Genomic DNA, 26,358 nt, shown 5'->3' with positions numbered 1-26,358 from the left:
TACACTTGCTGTGAACATAGCATAATACATAAGCCTGTCAAGTCACTAAGTTATACATCTGAAACTTATGTAACATTGTAGGTCAAGTATATTAAAAAAAAAAAGAATTGGAAACAGAGTAATCATTCATTAAATAGTTACAAAATACAGAATCTTAGCTAAAACATTCAGCTTTGGCAACATGAATTCAGTGCTACAACTGACATTAAATAATTCATTTCATTTTTTTTTTTCTGCTCTAGTCTGTCTTTTAAGATCATAGACTGTTACTGGTATTTGCGTGCTTTCTTCCAAAAATCCAATCTTGCTTTTAAATGGCCTTTTGAAATAAGTTGACTGCATAATCTTAGAAGAAAAAAGAAAATGCTTTAGTATTGAACCGAAGAAAAACTAATTTATGACTTTCACTTCTTGGTTTCTCTTTATAGAAACTAATTGTGTTACTTTGTATCTAGTTTACTCTTACATCGCAGGTTCAGAAATATTTCTTTTAATTTAAATCCTATTGGAAATAATTTCCTGTTAACACACTAATAAGAAATATCTAATCAAGTACTTAGAATTTCCCGCAAGAAGTACAAAACTGTTTCCCCTTTCTGTTCATGTGATTCTCTTTTCTCTTCCAATAGCCACCATACCACCACCTCCATTTCCAACTGCAATGTTTAAATCTCTGTCTAATTTTACAGATTGTTCTCATTTTCTACATTTAGTGTCACTGTAGACTACTCTTGTAGCACATTTCCATTTTAAACATTGGTGAGTTTTTAAAATTCATTGAAATGATAACACCCCTGCCACCCCTTTTTGTATAATAGTCATGGATAAATTCCAGACCTATGCAAAATATTTGTTGTTTGTATATTTCCTAACCAGTCAACAGACCATAAAGTTTTTATTATCTAACAGCTGAAGCATTAGTTCCCTTCTTATTTTCCATCATTTTTCCCCATCCTTTTCTTTAACTGGGATGCTGAAACACTTACAACAGACCAAATGTCAACATTTATGTCATTTGAGATCAGATACACAATCCCAAATTCTCTTTGTTTCTTAATTTATCACCTAGGAAATGAATAAAGATTTGTTAATTACCAGTTAAAGAATTTTATAGTTCATAATGTAAATTTTAAGAATGAAAGCACATATTATTGAAGCAGGGGGAAAAATCACAAGATTTCTATATCTATTTTTTTTTTATTTTTTAAACTGCTTTTTATTTATTTTATCTTATTTTAGAGAGGGAGCGAAGGGCCAACCAAGATTGGGGGTGTAACCAACTGAGCTACCTAGATGGGCACTCCAAAAGAGGTTGGATATTAAGTCTAAGTATTATTTTGCTATATTAGGAAATAGGTAGTGTTTCAGAATTTCCTATTATGAAGATTTTTTTTTGTTTTTTTTCGTTCTTTAATTTTTTTAATAAATTAATTTTTTATTGGTGTTCAGTTTCCCAACATACAGAATAACATCCAGTGCTTATCCCGTCAAGTGCCCCCCTCAGTGCCCGTCACCCATTCACCCTCACCCCCCACCCTCCTCCCCTTCCACCACCCCTAGTTCGTTTCCCAGAGTTAGGAGTCTTTATGTTCTGTCTCCCTTTCTGATATTTCCCACACATTTCTTCTCCCTTCCCTTATATTCCCTTTCACTATTATTTATATTCTCCAAATGAATGAGAACATATAATGTTTGTCCTTCTCCGATTGACTTATTTCACTCAGCATAATAGCCTCCAGTTCCATCCACGTTGAAGCAAATGGTGGGTATTTGTCGTTTCTAATGGCTGAGGAATATTCCATTGTATACATAGACCACATCTTCTTTATCCATTCATCTGTCAATGGACACCGAGGCTCCTTCCACAGTTTGGTTATTGTGGACATTGCTGATAGAAACATCGGGGTGCAGGTGTCCCGGCGTTCATTGCATCTGAATCTTTGGGGTAAATCCCCAACAGTGCAATTGCTGGGTCGTAGGGCAGATCTATTTTTAACTCTTTGAGGAACCTCCACACAGTTTTCCAGAGTGGCTGCACCAGTTCACATTCCCACCAACAGTGTAAGAGGGTTCCCTTTTCTCCGCATCCTCTCCAACATTTGTGGTTTCCTACCTTGTTAATTTTCCCCATTCTCACTGGTGTGAGGTGGTATCTCATTGTGGTTTTGATTTGTATTTCCCTGATGGCAAGTGATGCAGAGCATTTTCTCATGTGCCTGTTGGCCATGTCCATGTCTTCCTCTGCGAGATTTCTCTTCATGTCTTTTGCCCATTTCATGATTGGATTGTTTGTTTCTTTGGTGTTGAGTTTAAGAAGTTCTTTATAGATCTTGGAAACTAGCCCTTTATCTAATATGTCATTTGCAAATATCTTCTCCCATTCTGTAGGTTGTCTTTTAGTTTTGTTGACTGTATCCTTTGCTGTGCAAAAGCTTCTTATCTTGATGAAGTCCCAATAGTTCATTTTTGCTTTTGTTTCTTTTGCCTTCGTGGATGTATCTTGCAAGAAGTTACTGTGGCCAAGTTCAAAAAGGTGTTGCCTGTGTTCTCCTCTAGGATTTTGATGGAATCTTGTCTCACATTTAGATCTTTCATCCATTTTGAGTTTATCTTTGTGTATGGTGCAAGAGAGTGGTCTAGTTTCATTCTTCTGCATGTGGATGTCCAATTTTCCCAGCACCATTTATTGAAGAGACTGTCTTTCTTCCAGTGGATAGTCTTTCCTCCTTTATCGAATATTAGATGACCGTACATTTCAGGGTCCACTTCTGGGTTCTCTATTCTGTTCCATTGATCTATGTGTCTGTTTTTGTGCCAGTACCACACTGTCTTGATGACCACAGCTTTGTAGTACAACCTGAAATCTGGCATTGTGATGCCCCCAGCTATGGTTTTCTTTTTTAAAATTCCCCTGGCTATTCGGGGTCTTTTCTGATTCCACACAAATCTTAAAATAATTTGTTCTAACTCTCTGAAGAAAGTCCATGGTATTTTGTTAGGGATTGCATTAAATGTGTAAATTACCTGGGGTAACATTGACATTTTCACAATATTAATTCTGCCAATCCATGAGCATGGAATATTTTCCCTTTTCTTTGTGTCTTCCTCAATTTCTTTCAGAAGTGTTCTATAGTTTTTAGGGTATAGATCCTTTACTTCCTTGGTTAGGTTTATTCCTAGGTATCTTATGCTTTGGGGTGCAATTGTAAATGGGATTGACTCCTTAATTTCTCTTTCTTTAGTCTCATTGTTAGTGTATAGAAATGCCATTGATTTCTGGGCATTGATTTTGTATCCTGCCACGCTACCAAATTGCTGTATGAGTTCTAGCAATCTTGGGGAGGAGGCTTTTGGGTTTTCTATGTAGAGTATCATGTCATCGGTGAAGAGGGAGAGTTTGACTTCTTCTTTGCCAATTTTAATGTCTTTCTGTTGTCTGATTGCTGAGGCGAGGACTTCCAGTACTATGTTGAATAGCAGTGGTGAGAGTGGACATCCCTGTCTTGTTCCTGATCTTAGGGGAAAGGCTCCCAGTGCTTCCCCATTGAGAATATTTGCTGTGGGCTTTTCGTAGATGGCTTTTAAGATGTCGAGGAATGTTCCTTCTATCCCTACACTCTGGAGTTTTGATCAGGAATGGATGCTGTATTTTGTCAAATGCTTTCTCTGCATCTAATGAGTGGATCATATGGTTCTTGGTTTTTCTCTTGTTAATATGACAAATCACATTGATTGTTTTACAAGTGTTGAACCAGCCTTGTGTCCCGAGGATAAATCCTACTTGGTCATGGTGAATAATTTTCTTAATGTATTGTTGGATCCTATTGGCTAGTATCTTGCTGAGAATTTTTGCATCCATGTTCATCAGGGATATTGGTCTGTAATTCTCCTTTTTGGTGGGGTCTTTGTCTGGTTTTGGAATTAAGGTGATGCTGGCCTCATAGAACGAATTTGGAAGTACTCCATCTCTTTCTATCTTTCCAAACAGCTTTAGTAGAATAGGTATGGTTTCTTCTTTAAATGTTTGATAGAATTCCCCTGGGAAGCCATCTGGCCCTGGACTCTTGTGTCTTGGGAGGTTTTTGATGACTGCTTCAATTTCCTCCCTGGTGATTGGCCTGTTCAGGTTTTCTATTTCTTCCTGTTCCAGTTTTGGTAGTTTGTGGCATTCCAGGAATGCGTCCTCTTATGAAGATTTATAATAAATGCACTTTACGTGAGGGGGTCATCTCTAAAAATTGTTCACATTCTGTTACCAATTCTCTTTGATATACCTTTTTTGTGTTCAATGTAAATGATTTGGGATGAATGAATGGTGTCCATGATTCTTTATTGTCAAGTAAAGCCTTCATGTTAAAATACAGAGAAAATTGTTAAAAATGTATCAAATAAGATTTCTCCAGATTAAAAATAAAAGATTTGGGTAGCCTGGGTGGCTCAGCAGTTTAGTGCCACCTTCAGCCCAGGGCCTGATCCTGGAGACCCAGAATTGAGTCCCACATCCGGCTCCTGCATGGGGCCTGCTTCTCTCTCTCTGCCTGGGTCTCTGCCTCTGTGTGTGTGTATCTCTCGTGAATAAATAAATGAAATCTTTAAAAAAAAAGATTTCTCCAGATGATTCTAATATAAATTAAGTTTCTATGTAATTAGGTTCTAAAGTATGTTATAAATGTTTGCTGGTGGGATGTGATGGGGAATGCTCCTGAAGTGGTGACATGAAATAGCACCCAGCAGTGAACAGAGGTTTAATTTGGAATTTTGCTGACATGTTTCAGGTAATTTTCTTGTAGAAAACATACAAACAGCTCTACTTCTTAGTGAGTGCTGTGACATCACTCTGAGAAAAGAAAAGGGCAATGACAATGGTATTTTTTTGGTCAAGTTGGGCCAGAAAGAAATGCTAATAAGGTCTGGAGAGGGTATGCTGAATAGCCAAATTTCAATTTGGGGAAGGGTTCTTGTGGCTAAAAGAGAGTAAGAATATTCTTAAAATGATGTTTATAGAACTGTACATTGTTTTTCTTAAGAAGATGTAATTGGTATAGTCTTAAAGAAGATGAGGAGAGAAAACTTATTTTGAGAGACAGAAGAGCAATTCAGAGAGGTAGAGGTTCCAGCCTCAGTCTTGCCTGTTACTACCCACCTAATCTTTGTCACATTTAACCTTGCTGGGGCTTTTTCCCCTGTGGAGTGAAAATACTAGTACCCAATATGGTTTGGAAGGCATTTTTGAAAATGGAAGATTAATTGCAAAGGATAAGCACCCCCAAAAGATTATGAAGAGATTTGAAGAGACAGGAGATAGAGGATGGAAGCCAACTTGGGAGGGTATTAAATGAGAAGCTTATTTATTCATTCTATGTAGGCAGAAGTCTTTATTACAGGACCGAAAAATTCAGGAGACCTCAGGGATAGTGCTCAGCGGCTAAGGTAAATTTAAAGAAAAGAATGAAAAAAAAAATGGAAAAAGGAAAGAAGATAGGAATGAAGTATATAGCTCATTCTCTCAGTAATGATTGAAATCAAAGAAATCAGAATCACACACATACACACATCTGATTATTGCTTGAAAGGAAGATTAACTACAATAATTTGAATTACTTTGATGAGTTGACTTTAAAATCAATTCCAGGTACAATTAAATTAAAAGAAAAATTCTTTTTTTTTAAATAAGTTACTACAGGTCACAGGAAAAGTTAAAATACATTTAATATATTGTAATATTAAAATAACTAGTGATGAGTATGATACAAATTGAAAAAAAACAATAGATTGTGTAATTTTTTTCATCAACACAGATATAAATATTTAAGTAAATATTTTTGCATATTAATCTAAGAGTATACAATAATAATAATTCACCTGACCAATTGGGCTTGGTTATAAAGATAGAAGTTGACCAGAAATAGGAAGTCTCATTTATATAGTTTTTATATTAGTACATTAAAGGAGGAAAAATACGTTCACATGAGAGAATCTGGAATTGCATTATGATATAGTAATAATTTCAAATAAAAATTCTGACATAGTAAAAAAAATATTGCTTACAAATGATAGACATTCCTTACCCAAATTCTAGAAAAAATATATTATCATATAATGAAATATTAAAGATGGTGCCATTGTAAAAGAAAAGGATAGGTGTGTCATTAGCACCGTTATTTTTCAACATTGTTTTTGACATCCAACATAATGGAATAATTCACTAATATGAACTAAATGCTTTTTAACAAATGATGCTGGAGCAATTGGGCATGTAGTAGAATAACACTTAAATAAGATATGAATCTCAAACTAATCTTTAAACCACATATAAAAAGTACTTCAAAATGCCTCAAAATGTAAATTATAAAACTATGATCCTGTTAGAAAAACACATAGAAAATCTTCAGGATCTTCTAATAGGTGAAGGATTCTTCGCTTTGATGGCAAAAGTATGATTTATAAAAGGAAAAATTGATAAACTGGACCACAATGATTTAAAAAACTTTTTCTCTGGAAAAGTCCCTTTGAAAAGACAAGATGGAGACTATGAGGGAAATAGTCTCCTATTAGTTATTAGGGAAATGTAAATTATAACCACAATGGTATATCAGGACATTGATATCAGAATAGCTAAATTAAAACACGCGCACACACACACACACACACACAAAACGTGGCAAGAATGAAGAGAAACGTGATCATTTATATATTGCTCTTGAAAATGCAAAATGATAGAACTACTCCAAAAAAGCTCTGACATTTTCTTGCAAAACTAAACATATACTTACCATATGACTCAGCAGTTGCATACTTTGGCATTTATCCCAAGGAAAGAATAATTTATGTTCAAACAAAGCCTGTCAGAAATGCTTATAGAAGCAATAGTCATAATAACTTAAAACTACAAAGGACAACACAGATGTACTTCAACAAATAAAAGGTGTAACAAACTGTGGTGCATTCATACCCTGTAATATTACCCAGGACTAAAAAAGAAACAGAATATTGATAGACTCAACAACTTAGGTGGATCTCAGAGTGATGTTGAGTGAAAAACACCCATTTCCAAAGGTTGCATATTGTATTATCCTTTTTACATAGTGTTCTTGAAATAACAAAATAACAGAGATGGAAAGTAGATTAATGTTTTCTAGTGATTGCAGAGGGAGGCTATAATAAAAGTCCCTATCACCAGGATAGAACTCTTCTCTACCTTGACTGGTGCTGGTCATATATGATAAAATTGCATAGAACCAAACATACTCCCATATACATGCACAAATGAGTACCTGTAAAATTCAAATCTAAATAACTCTGAGTGTATAAATATTAATTCCTTTTTGTGATATTGATTATGCAAGGTGTTGTATGTACTTAAGAGAAACTGGATGAAATATGTAAAGGATTTTCTCTCTTTTCACAACAAATACCTCAAACTGCATGTGAAACTGCAAATAACTTACACATATATATGTAATATTTAATATTGAAATAAGAATGAGAAATATTCTGTTCAAGGTAATGATAAACTGTATACAAGAAGGATTAAATCTAATAGGAAAAGTAAAGGATCTATACGAAAAATAAAAGATGTGATATTATAAATGTACATAAAATGTGACTGGTATAAATAGTTCTGAATGAAAAGCTTCAATATTACAAAGTGGTTAAAGTTTTCAAATTTACTATGCATATGTAGTCAATTTTAATAAGATTCTCCATTTGGTAGGTTGAAAATGATTTTTTTTTAACATTTTATTTTATTTTTTATTTATGATAGTCACAGAGAGAGAGAGAGAGAGGCAGAGACACAGGCAGAGGGAGAAGCAGGCTCGAAGCACCGGGAGCCCGATGTGGGATTCGATCCCGGGTCTCTAGGATCGCGCCCCGGGCCAAAGGCAGGCGCCAAACCGCTGCGCCACCCAGGGATCCCTGAAATATGATTTTAATGCCTATATAAAGGAAAACATGTTTGAAATATCATTTGAATTTGAAATATTATTTGAAAATAAGATTATTTGGTATGTGTACTTGCCTTATAAGGTATTTTTTATATTAGCATCTATATCTATATTTGTATTATAAAAGATGTAGTAATAAAATATGTGTAAGCATCTATATCATAAAAGATACAGTAGATAAAATATGTGGAATTTATTTAGAAACAAAAAGAATCTTAAAGAAAAATAGGTGTGTGTATATATATGTGTATATATATGTATATATATATATATAGGGTTTCTTTTTTTAAGATTTTATTTATTTATTTGAGAGAGAGTGCAGTGGGAGGAGCAGAGGGATGGGGGGAATAATCTCAAGCAGACTCAGTGCTGAATGTGGAGCCTGATGTAGGGATCGATCTTGCGACCCTAAAATCATGACCTGAAGTGAAATCCAAAATAGGGTGCTTAAACGACTGAGCCACCCAGGTGCCCTGGTTTAGACAAATGTATGATGACTTGTATCCACCATTGTAGATCATACAGTGTGGTTTTATTGCTCTAGACATCCTCTGCACTCCACCCATCCGTTCTTCCTCCCCCACACTGTCCACAATCCCTGGCAACCACAGATATGTTTAGAGTCTTCATAGTTTGCCTTTTTCAGAATATGACATAGTTGGAATCACATAATGTATAGATTTTTCAAATTGTCTTCTTTTACCTAGTAACAGGTATTTGAGTTTCCTCCATGTGTTTTCATCCTTGATAGTTCTCTTTTTTTTCTAAAAATTTTATTTATTTATTCATGAGAGACAGAGAGAGAGAGAGAGAGAGAGAGAGAGAGAGAGAGAGAAAGAGGCAGAGACACAGGCAGAGGGAGAAGCAGGCTCCATGCAGGGAGCCTGACGTAGGACTTGATCCCAGGTCTCCAGGATCAGGCCCTGGACCAAAGGTGGCACTAAACTGTTGAGCCACCCGGGCTGCCCTGATAGTTTATTTTTTATCACTACATGATAGTCCATCATCTGGATATATCACAGTTTTTTTTATTGATTCACCTCCTGAGGGACACGTTGGTTTTTTTCCAAGTTTTGACAGTTATGAATAAAGCTGCTATAAATGTTCATATATGTGGATATAGGTTTTCAACTCATTTGGGTAAATGCCACAAAGCACAAATGCTGGATTTTATATTTAGTATTGTGATTAACCACTTAACTGTCTTCCAAAGTTGCTATAGCACTTTGCATTCACTCCAGCAATGGATGAGAGTTGGTCATTTTATTTATAACTGAGACCTTCTTTGATGCCTTTTGCAAGATACTTCTCTTCCTTTCTTTGAACTTCTACAATACTCTGCATCTTCATTCTGACATTTGGCATATTCTTTCTTGCTTTGCAAGTGTGAAACCCTCAGGATAGATCATAGAAAGGTCTCCAGCAACTTACAATATTTCATTTAAAATTTTGAAAACTAAAGATCCAGTATTTGTTGAATGAATAACGAAAGTTCATATTCTGATGTGACAGACTATCAAATGGAGCATTTTGTTTTGAAAATTATATATAATCACAATGTCCAATACTAGCCTTGGGATCATACAGTTCTTATTATCGCCATTAGTAAAAAAAAAAATTTCCAGGTGTTTCTTAGCAGTTATTTTGTGTGTTAAATATGTGGTTGATTCATGTGAAAGGAAATTGCATTTGAAATTATTAATTCTTTACCCCAGCTTTTTGGCTGGAAGAAACAAAGCTCCCACTGCAATAAGTGCTGAACTTTTAAAAAACAATATCTAATGAGGTTAGTATATATCTTTGACATTTTATTTCCAACCGAAGTGAAGGTCAGCACTGAGAGGTAACAAAGGTGAATTTATACAGTAAATAAAAAGTGCCATTGAAAAGAAAATGAAATACTGCTAATATTCTATAGCCTCTTGTATCAAAAGCATGTTTGTTATGCCTGATTTTGGTACTTAACCATAGTATCTTACACTTCCTAGATTCTTGAGTTTAAAAGGGGAGTGCAACTAATTTTTATGTCAGGGACATATATAAATGTCTGCTTTTTATTAATATTCTGGATTTGTATTATTTGAATTCTTATACTTAACTCCTAAATCTATTTAGTATTTGTTTGGTGGTAATTGTTTGCTGTAACTTGGTATTCACTCTGTTTATTTGGTGAACTTACTTCTGAGTTGGGAAGTTTTCTTTATCGTTTATATCAGGATCTTCAACTCTCTTATCTTTAGTGTTTATAACAAAAATACAAATTTAGCATTAGAAGAATATGTCAAAGTTATTTTAGAAAGTAATGGACTAGATTATGGTTAATCCCTGAAAAATGTGTGGTACAATGCAGAACAGGAACTCTTCAACTGCTTATATATTATATATTGCTCCATAGCAATTGGTTGCTCTATTAAATTTGTGCTAGATGAAGACAATTATAGTATTTCAAATAGCTTAATACCTTGAAAAAATTCATGAAGCAAAAAGCTTCAAATGTCAAAGACCATATGAAGATAACTGTATTGTTTTCTAGTTAACATAACTTTGAAAGAAAACATTCCAAATTTTATAACTCATTAGTTTTAAAAACTAACATGAGATAAGTGCCTAATCTCAGATTTATTTTATTTTAGATGAACTTACAAATTCATCAGAAACTAGATTGTCTTTAGAAGACCTCTTCAGGAGAGATTTTGTGCTTCACGACCCTGAAGCTCGATGGATCAATGGTATGTGCATGAATTTGTATGTGCATGAATTTGTATGTGCTATATTTATTTTGAGTTCCATGTAATTAAAATTAAAGCAAATAATGATATTTATTAGTTAGTATTTTAATTGACATTGTGCTTCAACAATTACGTGTAGCAATACACTATTTAATCAGAAATTAATATCTTGGCTCTTGTGAGATAAAACTAATTCCTAAGATAGATCATCAATCAAATTATTCTCCAAGTATTAGACATACTGTTCTATCTCTGCTATTCTTCACGATCACCAATTATGTGGCTTTAAGCATGGTTTAAATCTTAACATTTCTCTGGATAATTCTTCTTGCTGTGGAAGTATAGATTTTGAGAGCCTATATAAGCAAGTGCTTCAAATTAGGCAATCAGATGCATTTTCTTTTCTCTTTTTGGCTTTTCTTTTTAAGCTCCAGTGCTACAAAGTAGGAAGGATCTTTGCAAAGTTGAAATACTTAGATGTGGCCTGGAAATATATTGCACTTTGTCCTTTTCTGGCTTGGCAAAAACATTGCCTCCTTTCCCTCGGGTTATTTCTGATTTTATTATTATCAAAAGTTCTAAAAAAGCATTTAGATTAAAAAAGAAACAACCAAAAATAAAAACCACTGAATATCTTCATGGACTGTGGTTTGTCTTAATGTGAGGTAATAGGGGACGTTACTGCAAAATCTAGTCATGAGAAATATGTTGGTAAAAAGGAAGTCATGTATCCATTCCTTGAATATTCCAAATTGCCTGACCATACTAATCACTGTTGTTAGATAGCTGTTAATCTTTGCCCTTCACTTTATTTAGACATAATAACTTTGCTTGTTTGCAAGGCATGGAGTCAATTATTTGTATGACAGATAAAAAGAGCTTTGCCTTTTTATCTAATAAAGATCATCTCACATATAGTCCATTCTTTCTTCTCTAATATTCTAATTAAGTGCATTTATGCCTGCAAATTAAATGATAATTTGTGGAAGGTATAAAAAGAATGTAATTTAGTTTGTGAGGGCAGAGGCCAAATCATACTTGTTTACCTAGCACTGATACAGTTCCTTGAGATCAGCAGGCACTCAAGATTTGAATAAATGAATGAATGCATTTAATTGAAGTCCAGTGTTACTATTTTTAGATAAACTCAAGGTACAGTTAAAATTGGCTGAAAGATGAGTGTGTATCATGGTGATGGTACATGATGGTATTATAGATAGAGAGAACAAGATAGCATTTTATTAAATCATTTGTATATTTATATTTTGAATTGTTCATAAATTTGAGACTTGCCATACTGTTGCTTTGCACTATGATTACTTTAGATGTACAGTATGTTTAGTTCAAATGAGCGCTATGGCTAAGGAAGGCTAAGAAAAAGGTATATAATTACCAGATATTGCATGGACCTCTCACAAATCTTTCTCCTGCTTTTAATTTTAGAGTCATTTTTGTACTTCCTAGCATTTCTATTTTGTATCAAAGGTGACATAAAAATTGTGGAAGAAACTCAGGGTTATTAGATTTGAACTGCTCAGGAACATTCTGTTTTATTTAGCATGATTTTGGCCAAACAGCAGAAACTAATGTAGTCTTTGACTTTGGAAAGCAACAAAAAATCATGGGCTTCATCTCCCTTCTCAGGTGAGCTTGGACTATTTAAAGAGGCATTTACTCCTGTGTATAACTGACACTTTGATATTGAAGTGCCAAAGGCCTGGACAGATACTTAAGCAGTGAACTGCATACTAAATTAAGCCACATTTCAATATCTAGGACACACATTCTACTTTAACGCTTTAAAAGATACTGAAATAATATAATTGCAGTTAATCATTTTCATCATTGTTTTCATAATTTCTTTACCAATCATTGGTAAGTGATCTTGAGAGAATACCCCAGGACAAAGCTGCAGCCTTATTATAATACTCTAACTAAAACCTAAGGCCTAAACATTTATAAAATAATTTGACATAAAAAATTTTTTTGAACAAGGTTAAACAAAATTTAAACTTTCAGGTGCATGCAGTCTTTAAAAATACCACTGAAAAAATTGACTCACTGTCAGTAGATTGTGTGCACCAGGTTGCTTTTCATGCTTTTCAAGTAGAGGAATAGATTTGTGCTCATTCATTTCTCTTATCCAACTCAGATCTCCTTTCTGGCAATCACTAGATACTTGGCCTATTTACATATTCCTCACATAGCCAGAAAATACAGTGGGAACTATATGGATAAAATGTGTAACCTTGGCCTCATTATCACAGATTATATCTAAGGGTGAAATGTGATCTTTTTCTTTATGAGATGTCTCATAGGTCATCTTACCATATAAGTGGCTTGAAGGAGTCAAAGCTGAGCTCATTTGGAGGCTTCATTTAATTCTTGGAGGTCACCTAGGAACACTTAATGCAATACTGATCAAGGAGAAGGAGGGAGTTGAGATGGCCCTGGCATGTCTAAGATGTAGCACAGCCATGTCGTTCATTATGCGGTTTCTCAACTAATATATCTGTGAATGTCATCGCAGCCTTGGATGGGTGCTCATGTTCATGGCTAGCTTAACAGCTGCCTTCCCCCAAATCTGCTCATATCCTTGAAATCTCCATTTTTATAGCATCTTCTTCCTAGTTATGTCACCTTGAAACCTGGAAATCCATCTTCGGTAACATTACTCATCTCCTCACATACATTTGATGATCAATCAATCATCAAAGAAAGACCTAACATTAATTGACAGCCTTCTGTGTTAGGTTTTGTGCTAGATGCTTTCTATATATTTTTCATGAATAGCATGTAAAGTTAAAATTATTAACCCCAGAAAACTGAGACTTCAGCAAAAAAGTGTATCCGAAAACACTGCTGATAAGAGATGGACCCTGGTTTACTCATTATGTTTAAATGTAAAAGTTACTGTTTTTCATTGTTCGGCTCTGAGATACCATTCTCAATCTCTAACGTGTGCCAGCTACTTTAATAATCTCCTTGCTATAGATTTCATTGCTTTAATTATTTAATATTACAGTGATGTCCTTTCCCTAGGTATATCCATATAATGTTTTACCTTATGTGGTCACTTAAAAAAAAAGATATATAAGCATTTTTATTGATAGGCTTATGAAATAAAAAGTGAACAAAGAGGCCTTCTAAGCAGTGTTGATGGCGTGTGATATCACACTATCTATATTGTGTACCAGTGAATGTGTCCAGAGGGCTGGATTTGGACTTTTTTTTTTTTCATTTTGCCTATATATTTTTTCTAAATTTTCTTTACCAAAGAATATATTTATGTGACTTTTATAACTAATTAAGAAAAAAATGCACTCCCCCTTTTTTAGTCATATAGGTCTCCAACCAATCCCTCTACCAGTTCTTGTCAAATACAACTTTATAAGGTCCAGCTGAAAGGATTCATGCACTTCTCAAAAAACATCAGAAGAACCCCTTTGCCAGTTGCGACAAGTTCAACTCATTTCCCAAGATGATATCCAAAATAGATATGTAAATCGGGGTTTTTTAAAATTATGTGTGATATTATGACATATCGATATAGGAAAGTCACTAAAATGAGACAAACCAGGGCAATTTTTAAAAAAATACTAATACTACTAATGTTAATGTTTTATTTTGCTTTCATTTAAACTGGGTATGATAGTTCCCATATGTAGAAGCATAGTGAAAGTTAAATAACATAATATATAAAAAGCAAATATAACAAAGGTAAAGGCAAAAAGAAAAAGGTAAGAAAATATGTAAGTAAAAAATGAAGATCTGAAGCCTTATACATCTTCAAATGGTTAGGATCCTGATAGCCTCTTTTAGACATTCTGTAGACTAAGGGGGGCACCTGGCAGGTCATCACTAGGTGTTATGCTATATGTTGGCAAATTGAACTCCAATAAAAAGAGAGAGAGAGAGAGAGAGAGAGAGAGAGAGAGAGAGATTCTGTAGATACCAGATATTTCTTTGTAAATACCCCTTTCATCCTGATGAACAGTATACGGGATATTGAATAGAAAATGAAAAGCCATTGTTGTATTCTTCATGAAAAAAATAAAGCAAATGATGGAAATAATATCAATAATAAGAGAACTAATGATTGGGTGAATCAAACAAATGAAGCTTGTTAGTTATTTTTTGGCACTTTTATCATACTAGAATTTTTGTCTATCCATTCACTGTGTTGCAGAAGCTTTGGATATTTTTGTAGATAGAGAGCTAGTTACAATTCTGACAACATTCTCACTCCCAGCCCTCCCGGTCATAATTTTAACTCTTTTGTCTTATTTTTTATCTTCCAGAAAAAAATTTATAACCATCAATCAAAATGATAGAATTGAACTCAGGACTATGAGATTTCAGGGGATAATTTATATTTTTATTACAATATAATATATAAGGACAAAATGTTGTTAGTATATGTGCAAAAGTGGATATACAGTTAGATGATTTATCCTCATCTAGTTTTCCATCTATTTAATGGAATATTTTAAAGCTATAAAGTGATTTTGTGAAAGAAAAAAACTAGAACAGATCAGAATAAAATGTGAACAAAAACAGTTGAATATAGAATTGCAGTCATATAGAATTATGTGCACAGTACATTCATAGTTATGTTACGTGCATGTACACAATATAGATGCAAAGAACATGGTATCAGGATTAAATATGATAATATATCGGGACGCCTAGATAGCTCGGTGTTTGGGCACCTGCCTTCAGCTCAGGTCGTGATCCCAGGATCTGGGATCAAGTCCCGCATCAGGCTCCCTGTGAGGAGCCTACTTATCCCTCTACCTATGTCTCTGCTTCTCCCTCTCAGTCTGTCTCTCTCACATAAAAAAATAAATAAATCTTAAAAAAATATATGATAACATCTTAAGTAACTTTCTGAGGGAGTGATTATGAGTTACTGTTTTTAATTTTTTCTCCTTTTTTGTCTGTATTTTGCAAATATGCAACAAATGTGTTGTTACTTCTTTAAGATATAAAAAATTACTAAAATTCTTACTAAAATGTAAATACTTTCAGCTCACTAAATATTTATTTTGTCACTGTTTAGGGCACTTATTTATTATCTTAAAACAAATTAGATAGTGCCTGGAGGACTCAGTTAAACATCTGACTCTTGGTTTCAGCTCAGATCTTGAGATTGAGTCCCATATCAGGATCTGTGCTCAGTGCAGAGTCTGCTTCAGATTCTCTCTCCCTCTCCCCTTTGCTTGTTCTCTCCCCCTCTCTCAAATAAATTAAAAAAATCTTTTTTAAAAAAATTAAGAAAACAAGTTAGAGACATGATGTAAAATGAGTGCCAGGGATATCTGACAGGGGCTGGGGAGTGTGGAGCCCTTAAAGATGTGAAGGAGGACACTGGAAATACAGTATCATTTAGGGAGACCTAAAAAGAGCTCCCCAGCCCTGCAACCCTAGGATGAAAGACAGACTATGTTCCTTTTGCACAAAGACCAACATGAGAGAGAGAGAGGTACAGATAGAACATAGGGTTGTTACTAAGCCTGGGAGAAGGGGAATGTTCTTAGTGCTGTGCCCGACGGCCTTTAAAAAAATATTTGATTATAGTTGATACACGATGTTACATTAGTTTCAGGTGTACAGCATAGTGATTTGACATTTCTATAGGTTATGCTGCGCTCGTGCAAGTGCACCTGCCATCTGTCACCATGCAATGCTATTGCAGTATCAATGTCATATCCCTAATGCTGTGCCTCTTCTTCCTGTGACTTACTCATTCTGTAACTGGAAAAAACTTGCATCCCCCACTCCTCTTCACCCATTTTCCCTCCACACCCTCTGCCTTCTGGCAACCAACAGTTCTCTGTATTTATGGGTCTGATTCTGCTTTGGGTTCATTTGCTTATTCATTTGTTTTGGTTTTGTTAGATTCTACCTATGATTTCAGTCCAGCAGGATCAGATCTGGACTAACTTCAGGGGTGAAGTATTTTTTTTAAGATTTTATTTATTTATTCATGAGAGACACACAGAGAGAGGCAGAGACATAGGCAGAGGGAGAAGCAGGATGTAGGACTTGATCCCAGGATGCCAGGATCACGACCTGAGCCAAAGGCAAACACTCAACTACTGAGCCATCCAGGTGCCCCAGGTGAGGATTCTTATCATAGGAGTTTTACTCCGTATTTCCCAAGAGATTGGGACAGACTAGTCCCTGTATTTTACTAATGTTCTTTTCTTTTCTCAGTAATAAAAACATATAAAGGATGATTAAAATTATGACATCCCTAGTTCCTGATGCATAGTTCAGATAACTGAAAAATTAGGTTAAAATATAATTAATTGTTTCCTGGCCAATGTTTTTTTTTTTTTAATTTTAACAGTAACATATGTCAAAACAACTTATTATCAAAAGTAGACCATTTCCTTCCAAAATTAAGTAAGTACTTAGAAAAGTATGCCATTAAGATAATTTCTAATCTCTAAATCACCAAAAATATTTTCCTCATCACTATATGATTTATATGTCATAAATTTTAAATTAATCTACATTAGGGTACTTGAAGTAAAAAATAAAATATTTGCTATAAAAAATCATACTATGGTGACCTTATATACTTAACTACAAGTATTCAAATTTTTATTTGAAATTTAAATATAAATAGCTTTTTTAAGGAAATATTTTTAAGATTCCAGCTTGCCTTAAAATGACATAATTTATACTAAACACTGAGAGAGAATAGAGGTAAGAGTTTACCCATAAAATCCAGTGTTAACATTTCAGGGGGAAGAAATTCAGGAAGACAATATTTCTATGTTTTAGAAATACAATAATTACTTTAGAGAATTTAAATGGAGTTGGAAATAGAAACCAGACTTTAAGAGAACTGTATTTCAATTCATAAAAGAAGGTGGGAAAAAGTCTAAGTAGGATGAAACAGTTATGTTTTAAGTTTGTCAACAAGCATTACTGAGTTTCAACTATTTGCCCTGCATAAGCTTTCGTATATTTCAGGTGGGATCTGTGGACATTTGAAAGGTTTGTGATAAAATAGTCATAGTCATAGTGCATTTCACACAATTGTGGTTAGTCTTGGCTTTGTAGGCCCAAAGACTGAGTTTGTCAACACAAATGTAGACTAATAGACATTTTGACATTGACATATATCTTTCCACTAATTTGTCCATCTATCCTTTCACATGCTTAAGACATATTCATGGAGCATAGCCAACAATTCTTGTAGATACAGGGGCATAAAGATGAATAAATGTAGTCCTTTTTTGCCCTAGGAAATTATGAATATTAACATTCTATCCCCATTGTGTACAGTATATTTTCTGATAACTAGGGTTTAAAGAAGTGAAATTAGTCATCCAAGGCTGCTATTGGGCTGAAAGTAGAGATAATGAGATTTATGAGAAGTACTTAGTACAAACTATGATGAGGTTTGATTCACCTTTTTTCTCCATAATCTAAAATAAATCTGCACATCCCACACCTCTCTCTCAGATATGATAGCGGATACACACTAGCACATTTTGGTTTTTGAACAATTTTTTGTTCTTTTTGCCTCACTTTATTTGATATAGTCTTCACTTATATGTGTTAATAGTCATACTAATATATACAGGTATCACTGACAAGGTTACAAGAAATAGAATATAATTAAGGTACCTAGAAGATTTATAAACTATATGAAAATTCTATGATAAGTTTCTGGATTAATACTTATATAAACACACGAAACAGTTGGAACTAAGAGATTAGTTTGATTTAAGATTAACTGGAATAATGTTTACAGAAGAGATGAAGTCCAGTGTCCATGTAGAGGGCAGATAAGCATAGGAGAAAAGAGAGGACATCACTGGGAGAATAAGGCTGTGTCGTGACAGTTTCATAGAGATTAGCATAATATATAGGATTAATGAAGAGTAATGCTTTGTGTGTGTGTGTGTAGTGTTTAAAATTAATGGTGAAGAAGTTGATCAATTCAGTATTGGCATATAATTAATATTATCATTTTACCCCACTTATACTTTATTTATTTTTATTTTTTTATTTTTTTTTCCCACTTATACTTTAAATACTATTAGATTTAATATTTTTTATTAAATCATTTTGAAACAGAGGAATTTGAAGTTGCTCTGATGATTTTTAGCTATTTTATTTTTTTAGAATTAAAAGGAAGTTCACTTTAAAGTTTATAGTATACTCAAATTTACATATAGTTTCCCACTTTTCCAGGATATTTCCACATTTCATTTATTTGCAAGTTTTTCTTTGAAAAACTTACTTTGGAAGTCAAAGTGGCATTAATTTTGTGTTATAGATGAGTAAATTGAGACACAAAGAGGTTTTCTTCACTTCTTTGCAATTCAAAATCAGTAATGAACTCTGGCTGGATTCCAGCCTTCATGTGCAATGTTCAATAGAAAAAAAGAGTCTCATGAATTTTTTGTGTTGTCATTAAATTAACATTTAGTAATGCTTACAAATTAAAAAAAAAACAACACCACATTGACAGTTTAATGAAAAGTGTATTAAAGGAAAGACCCAATACTAAGTGAAGATTTCCTTTGACTAATATCTGACTGAATTTGATTAGAATTTCTTAGGTGATTTTCAGAAAAAGTAATCATTTTGTGTCATTGATTGTAACTGAAAAGAAAAAGCCTTGCAGCAAACCATAATAACAACTTACATTTGCATATTAAGCTTTTAATTCATCTTGCTTTCCTTGAACATATTTTCTGCTGTTGTGTGTGTGTATGTGTGTGGGTGCAGAGGTGCATTTCTTTCTAAGGCTAATTTTACTTAATGGGCTTGATCATGTAGTCAGTTTGGATGGGCCATTGAGATATTTACAGAGCACACAATTAACTATTCCATAATTTTGTATTGAATAAACAAGTGTTAACATGTAGGCACATTTCAGAAAATCTTTAGTGAGAAGACTTGCTAGAGATAATATTGTTTATCATTATTCTCTATGGTAAGTCATTTCAAGCACAAGCATTGAGTCAACTGAAATGTTTCTTCCAAGCAGTGGTTTGGTTTCAAGCATGTTCATGTGTTGTGTTCACATGTAAGGGTAGATTTACTAGATCTAATTCTATTTCTTTTCCATATTTGCCTGTTATTTTGTTTTTGATTAAAAATACATGATATGTTTTATTATAATTATTTTAGGGATGCAAAAAATAAACTTGTAATATCTGCCTTCATCAATTTGTTGTTAATGATAATAATAAAAGTCATGCTTGGTGGGGGCTTCTAATAGTAGTCAGGAGTCATGATTTGCATTTTTAACTTATTATATGTAATTTTATATTTTCCTAAGTAGAAATATTTTCATTTTATAAACAAAGAAACAGAGGTTTAAAGCAAATAGGTGATTGATATCTTCAAGTTCACACAGCTTTTCAACATGGATCTGTAAGTCCTAGCTACAGCAATCAGACAAAAAAAAAAAAAAAAAAAAAATCCAAACTGGTAAGGAAGAAGAAAAGTTTTCCCTATTTGGAGATGACATGTGTTACTATACATAGAAAACCCTGAAGACTCCACCAAAAACACTTACTAGAAGTGATAAATTCAATAAAGTTATACAATACAAAATTAGTATACAAAAATCTGTTGCGTTTCTATACAATAATAATGGAGTAGTAGAAAGAGAAATGTAAAAAAAAAAAAAAATTACAATTGTACCAAAGAGATTGAATTGCCTAGGAATAAACTTAACCCAGGAGGTGATAGACCTGTAATACAAAAACTATAAAGTACTGATGAAAGAAATTGTAGATGACAAAAACAAATCAAAATTCCATGCTCATGGACTGAAGCAACAAATGTTTTTTTAATATGTCCATACTGCCCAAAGCAATCTATAGATTAAATGTACTCCTTATTGGGGCACCTGGGTGGCTCAGTGATTGAGTATCTGCCTTTGCCTTTGGCTCAGGGCGTGATCCCAGGGTCCTGGGATGGAGTCCTGTATTGGACTCCCTGCAGGGAGCCTGCGTCTCCCTCTACCTATGTCTCTGCCTCTCTCTGTGTCTTTCATGAATAAATAAATAAAATATTTTTAAAAATGTACTGCCTATCAAATACCAACAGCATTTTTCACGGAACTAGAATAAATAATACTAAAATTTGTATGGAACCACAAAATATACTGAATAGCCAAAGCAATCTTGAGAAATAAGAAGCTGGAGATATCACAATCCCAGATTTGAGATATATTACAAAGCTTTCATAATTAAAACAGTACAGTGCTGGCACAAAAATAAATACATTGATTAGAGAGCTCAGATAAATCCACACTTATGAAGTTGATTTACCTACAATAAAGGAGACAAAAATACACATTGGAAAAAGATAGTCTCTCCAACAAATGATGTTGGGAACACTGGACAGGTACATGCAAAAGAATGAAACTGGATCATTCTCTTACAACATACACAAAAAGAAGCTTAAAGTAAAGACTTAAATGTGAGACCTGAAACTATAAAACTCCTAGAAGAAGACATAAGCAGTAATTTCTTTGACATCTGCAATAGAAATCTTTTTCTAGATATGTCTCATCAGGCAAAAGAACAAAAGCAAAAATAAACTGCTGAAACCACACTGAAAAAGAAGGTCATTTGCATAGCAAAGGACCTCAATGAAACAACAAGGCCACCTACTGAATGGGGAAGATACTTACGAATGATATATCCCAAATGTAGAGTTAATATCGAAAATGAAGAAAGAATTTATACAACTCAATACCGAAAAAAAAATTGATTAAGTAATCAAATAACTTAATCAAATAATAATTCTATTAAAATGGGCAGAGGACCTGAATAGACATTTTTCCAAAGGAAACATACAAATGGCCAACAGACACATGAAAAGATGCTCAATATCCTAATCATCAGGGAAATGAAAATCACAATGAAATACCACTTCACAAAGATCAGAATGGCTAAAACTAAAAAGAGAAGAAATAACAAGGATTGTTGAGGATATGGAGTCAATGGAACCCACACACACTTATACTGGGAATGCAAATCGATGCAGCCACTGTAGAGAACAGTATGAAAGTTCCTCAAAAAAATAAAAATAGAATTACCACGTGTCTAGTAATTCCATTATTGAGTATTAATCCAAAGAAAATTGAGACACCAACTCAACAAAGAGAGAGATGTACCCTTGTGTTCATTGCAGCATTATTTATAATGTCAAGATATAGAAGCAGCCTAAGTATTCATTCATAAATTAATGGATAGAGAAGAAGAGGTATATACATAAAATGGAATATTACTCAACCATAGAAAAGAATGAGATCTTGTCGTTTGTGACAACATGGATGGATCTAGAGGATATGATGCTAAATGAAATATATCAGAAAAAGACAAATACCATTTGATTTCACTTGTGTAGAATTTGAGAAACAAAACTAACAAAGAAAAAAAGAGATGAAAAATAACATCTTAAATACAGAGAACAAACTGGCGATTGCCAGAGGGGAGGAGGGTGGGTGTTTGGATGCAATGGATAAAGGAGACTGAGTACAATTATGATGAATAATACGCAATATGTAGAAATGTTGAATCAGTATATTGTATATCTAAGAAACAAAAAAAAAATAAAAGGTTGAAGAATCAGAATTTAAGTTCTCATATTCCACTGTTAAACTAATGATGAGCATAGTAACTGTTAACAAATATAAGTTTAAGAAAGAGCATAGTAACTATTAACACATGTAACTTTAAGAAATAGAATATTAAGAGAAAACAAGAAAATAATTTTACACATGAGATTAAGCATATGCAACACAGAAAAAAGTGAAATTTCTCTGATAAGTGTATATAAAAACTTTGAAATAATATGTACACACAACTGAAATTTAAAACAACGTATGTGGAAAATAGAGTATTACACTGGGTTTCAGGAATCCTGGCTCAATGGTTGAATATTCATCTTGGGCAAACGTTATCATCTTGCTGGACCTCAGATTCTTCATCTGCATGAGAAGAGGGTTTGAATGACACATGGGATCTCTTCACTTTGCTCATTTTGGAATTATCCAAATACGGGTGTTATAGTTTATAGTGCAGTAGACTCTAAAGCAAAAGATAGTATGGCTAGTGCATATTACTAAACTGCATATCCCCTGGCTTGGGTGGAAGTCTTATTATTATTTAACACTACTAGTGAGTATTTTATAGTTTTCTACTATCATTTTCAAAACTTGATTTTACTCTTTCTTAACTACTAATGGACTTGCTAAATGGCATGAGTTAAGCTGATAATCAAATTTATGATCTCTTATGTAAGATGCCAATATTTTTTTAACATCAGTAATGAATTAATGCCCTTAATGCACTATACATCCTGTGAATCAAAATATGAGTTTTACTTTGTTGTAAATGAGACGTGAGAGTTTGGGGCAGTGCAGATAGTCTGAGAATGAGATATTCTGATTATGTCATCTTTCATACAACTTTTATAGTGCAACTTTCTTATTATACATAAAAGTGGAAAGAGTAGTACAATGAACCTCCAAGTAATTATCACCAACTTGTGAATGGTTGCCATGATCTTATGAATTGTTTCATCTCAGGATAGAGATATGAGTGTGAATAACTGAATTATTGAAGTTAGAAAAATTATGTTTCTAACATGTTATATATGAATTAGAAAAAATAAAGGAATAAATCTAATTGAAGTAGAAAACAGCATAGACTTCTGGAGATGTGGTCAAGGGGAAGAATCTATGCTGATCCTAACTGGTTGCTGGAATTGTACTACTTCTGGGTAAGAGTTTATTGTTAACCATGTTTGCAAAAAAGCAAATCAGAATTATGAGCTAGAATTCCTGAAATATGGTTGTAGAAATTCAGACCTAGAGAAGCAAGGAATTAAAAATGTTACCATAAAAAAATAAATAAAAATAAAAATGTTACCATAAGCATCACTGGATATGAAAGGTCGTCCTGTGAGTAAGAAATCAGATTTATTCTATGGACTTGAGTTAACTAAATGAAAGTTAGCAGGGACAAGTGTCTGCTCCACTGTGGTAAATTTAATCTGGCAAGTGCAGTTTTCCAACTTTTGGTTGGAGTGAGCTAGAAAATAATAATAATAATACTAAAATTTGGGTAATCCTGTGATAAGAATACCTTACCAGGATTCATATAATTGATATGAGGTGATAAAGATGACTTCTAAAACCAACTTTCATTCTAAGGTTTTGTCATTTATCTCCAAATCAACATAAATGGTTTAAACCACTCTTTTAAGTCTTTGGTTTAGAAAACAATTGATTCTTTGGTCTAAAATAGTTCCTGGGGAATGAATGGTTTCAGCTTTCACAGACATTTATCTGCTTCTCATTTCCATATAGGAAACCTTCAGTATATGACATGGAAGTCTTTTCTCTTTGGTCTGACTAGCCATATGGAGTAGCTGAAAAATAATTTAAAAACTGATCTCATTTTGCACTTTCAGTTGATAACACCTCAGTATAATCCTTCATACTGTCAATACTCATGCTGGTTTTAATGAGGTTGAGCATTCATTGCTGGGGCTGTGTACCCAAGCCATTAACTTGTCACTACCACGTGCTTGTAGATAGCATCTGAAAGCAGGTAGCTCGCAACTACCTGGTCTCTGATGATACTCAATTTGTAAGTGAAGAAAGAAAGCAGATATTAATTAGTTGTATGTGTGTACATTTCCCTCTTTCTCAAGAGTGTGAATGTTAACTTGGTTTTCTGCCATTACCTGTTCTGCTAATTGTTTTAATTTTTTTTTCCCTGTGGCTCACATATGTGATGATATAATATTTATTTTAAATATTGAACACCTTAGATTTTATTTCTACCAAGATTCTACCATACTCTAAACATTAAAAAAAAAGATATATACTATTCAGAAAAGTAAGTATGACTTCCTGGAGCATAAGGACTCCATAAGGCTCATGATTAAATGAATTTGGGGCTTTGAGCCATCCAGATGTATCATTCTCTAAGGGCCTTATCAGCCATCAAGGTGGAGAAGCGGACTGTCTGTATGTCAAACAGATGTGTGACAAACCAGGGGTTAGATTTCTGGAAGTCAGAGCTTTACTTCTTTCTCTGGTCAGCATGGTAAGCAAGTCATTTGACTTTTTGAAGTTGCCATGTTTTCACCCATACAAGTGAAAACATAATTCCTCTCATGCCTTATTTCTAAAACCATTGTGAACATCGTAAGCAATATATGTTCTCCAAAAAATTTAAACTACCTACCTTTTTTTCTCTTTTTTATTGAATGAAAATTGATTTTCACTTCACTAGACTGTATGACCTTGGGCAGGTCAGTCAATATTTCTGGGCATTACTTTTGTCAAAGCACAATAGCAATAACAACTAGTTATTTATTGGGTGTTGAGTATGTGCCAGACACAGTGTAACTGCTTTTAATGATACAATATTATTTATTCTTTACAACCATATGATTTTTTTGTATTATGATCTCTAGTTTATAGCTGGGAAAACAGAACTCAGATCCCCAGGCCCACACAGCCTAACTAGAAGATGCTCTAGATCATTACATAAGGAGGGATTAAAAGTACAAAGGTTCAGTGATGCAAGACAAATTCTGGGGATCTGATATACAGCAGTGTGACAATAGTTAACAATACCATCTTGTTATACTTGAAATTTGCTAAGAGGATAGACCTTTAGTGTTTTCACCAAAAAAAGAAAAGGAAAAAAAAAGAAAGAAAGAGAGAAGAGAAAAGAGAAAAAAGAAAAAAAGAAGAGAAAGGAGAAAAGGAAGGTAACTCTGTGGGAGACAAATAAAAAAATATATATTAAAATATTTAAAAATTAGTCCAAAGAAACCTTGCCTAGAGAGTGCATGAGTTGGAAGAAAGTAAAAAGTAGAGAATGAAATATTTACTACTTGACTTTTTTTTTTTCTTTTTGCCCAGTAGCCTATATATGCTCTCCTAATTTGCTTTGAAATTCAACTGCTGCTGTCACTTTGGAGGGCTACCTCTGCCTTTCTTGCTATGTTGAAGTTCCTATTTAAAGATCATGTAACTCACTGAATGAGCATAAAAGCCTTAGTTATACTGACCTGGTGTTTTCCTGTTATGCCAATATATTATCCCAGTATAGTGTTCCTCTCTGCTCCCTGAGCCTTGCCATACCAAGGAACAGGGAGGGCTCAACCCCTTGAAAGAGGATACCTTATTGCATATTCCCCAAATCTACTCTCATTTCCATACAGAAAGCATATTCCTACTTTTACTTATAAAACATCAATTCTACTCTAACTTCAGCTCTGACTTTCCCAGGCATTTTTATATATAAAAAAAAAATCTCCCTGGACTATTTTTATGCTCTGCCCTGTTTGAGATCCAAGCTCCTAAAAATCACTTTCCTCAGAACAGGGATATTAACGTTTTGTCTGTTTCTACCATCAAAAACATTGCTTAGTAGATAGCTACCTTGGCAAATGAATGTGTACTTTGACACCACAGGCCCACATTTTAATTTTTTAAAAAGATTTTATTTATTTATTCATGAGAGACACAGAGACACAGGCAGAGGGAGAAGCAGGCTCCCTGCAGGGAGCCTGATGTGGGATTCAATCCCGGGCTCCAGGGTCATGCCCTGGGCTGAAGGCAGACACTTTAACCGCTGAGCCACCCAGGTGTTCCCCACATTTTAATT

At 33.8% G+C, this 26,358-nt stretch overlaps 1 protein-coding gene across 1 annotated transcript in view; it reads left to right on the top strand.

Moving 5' to 3' along the window:
* The window catches only part of DPP10 (dipeptidyl peptidase like 10), a 601,399-nt gene that overhangs the window by 164,451 nt on the left and 410,590 nt on the right, over positions 1-26,358 (top strand). Inside the window, exon 3 of the mRNA XM_041739998.1 lies at positions 10,580-10,675. Within this exon, the coding sequence (XP_041595932.1) occupies positions 10,580-10,675 (96 nt within the window). The remainder of the gene's footprint in view (positions 1-10,579; positions 10,676-26,358) is intronic.

Source organism: Vulpes lagopus, chromosome 24 (genome assembly GCF_018345385.1).
Source record: "Vulpes lagopus strain Blue_001 chromosome 24, ASM1834538v1, whole genome shotgun sequence".
In the NCBI taxonomy this organism is placed as follows: domain Eukaryota; kingdom Metazoa; phylum Chordata; class Mammalia; order Carnivora; family Canidae; genus Vulpes; species Vulpes lagopus.
Note: the sequence above shows the minus strand (reverse complement) of the source record. Positions and strands in the feature narration are given on the sequence as shown.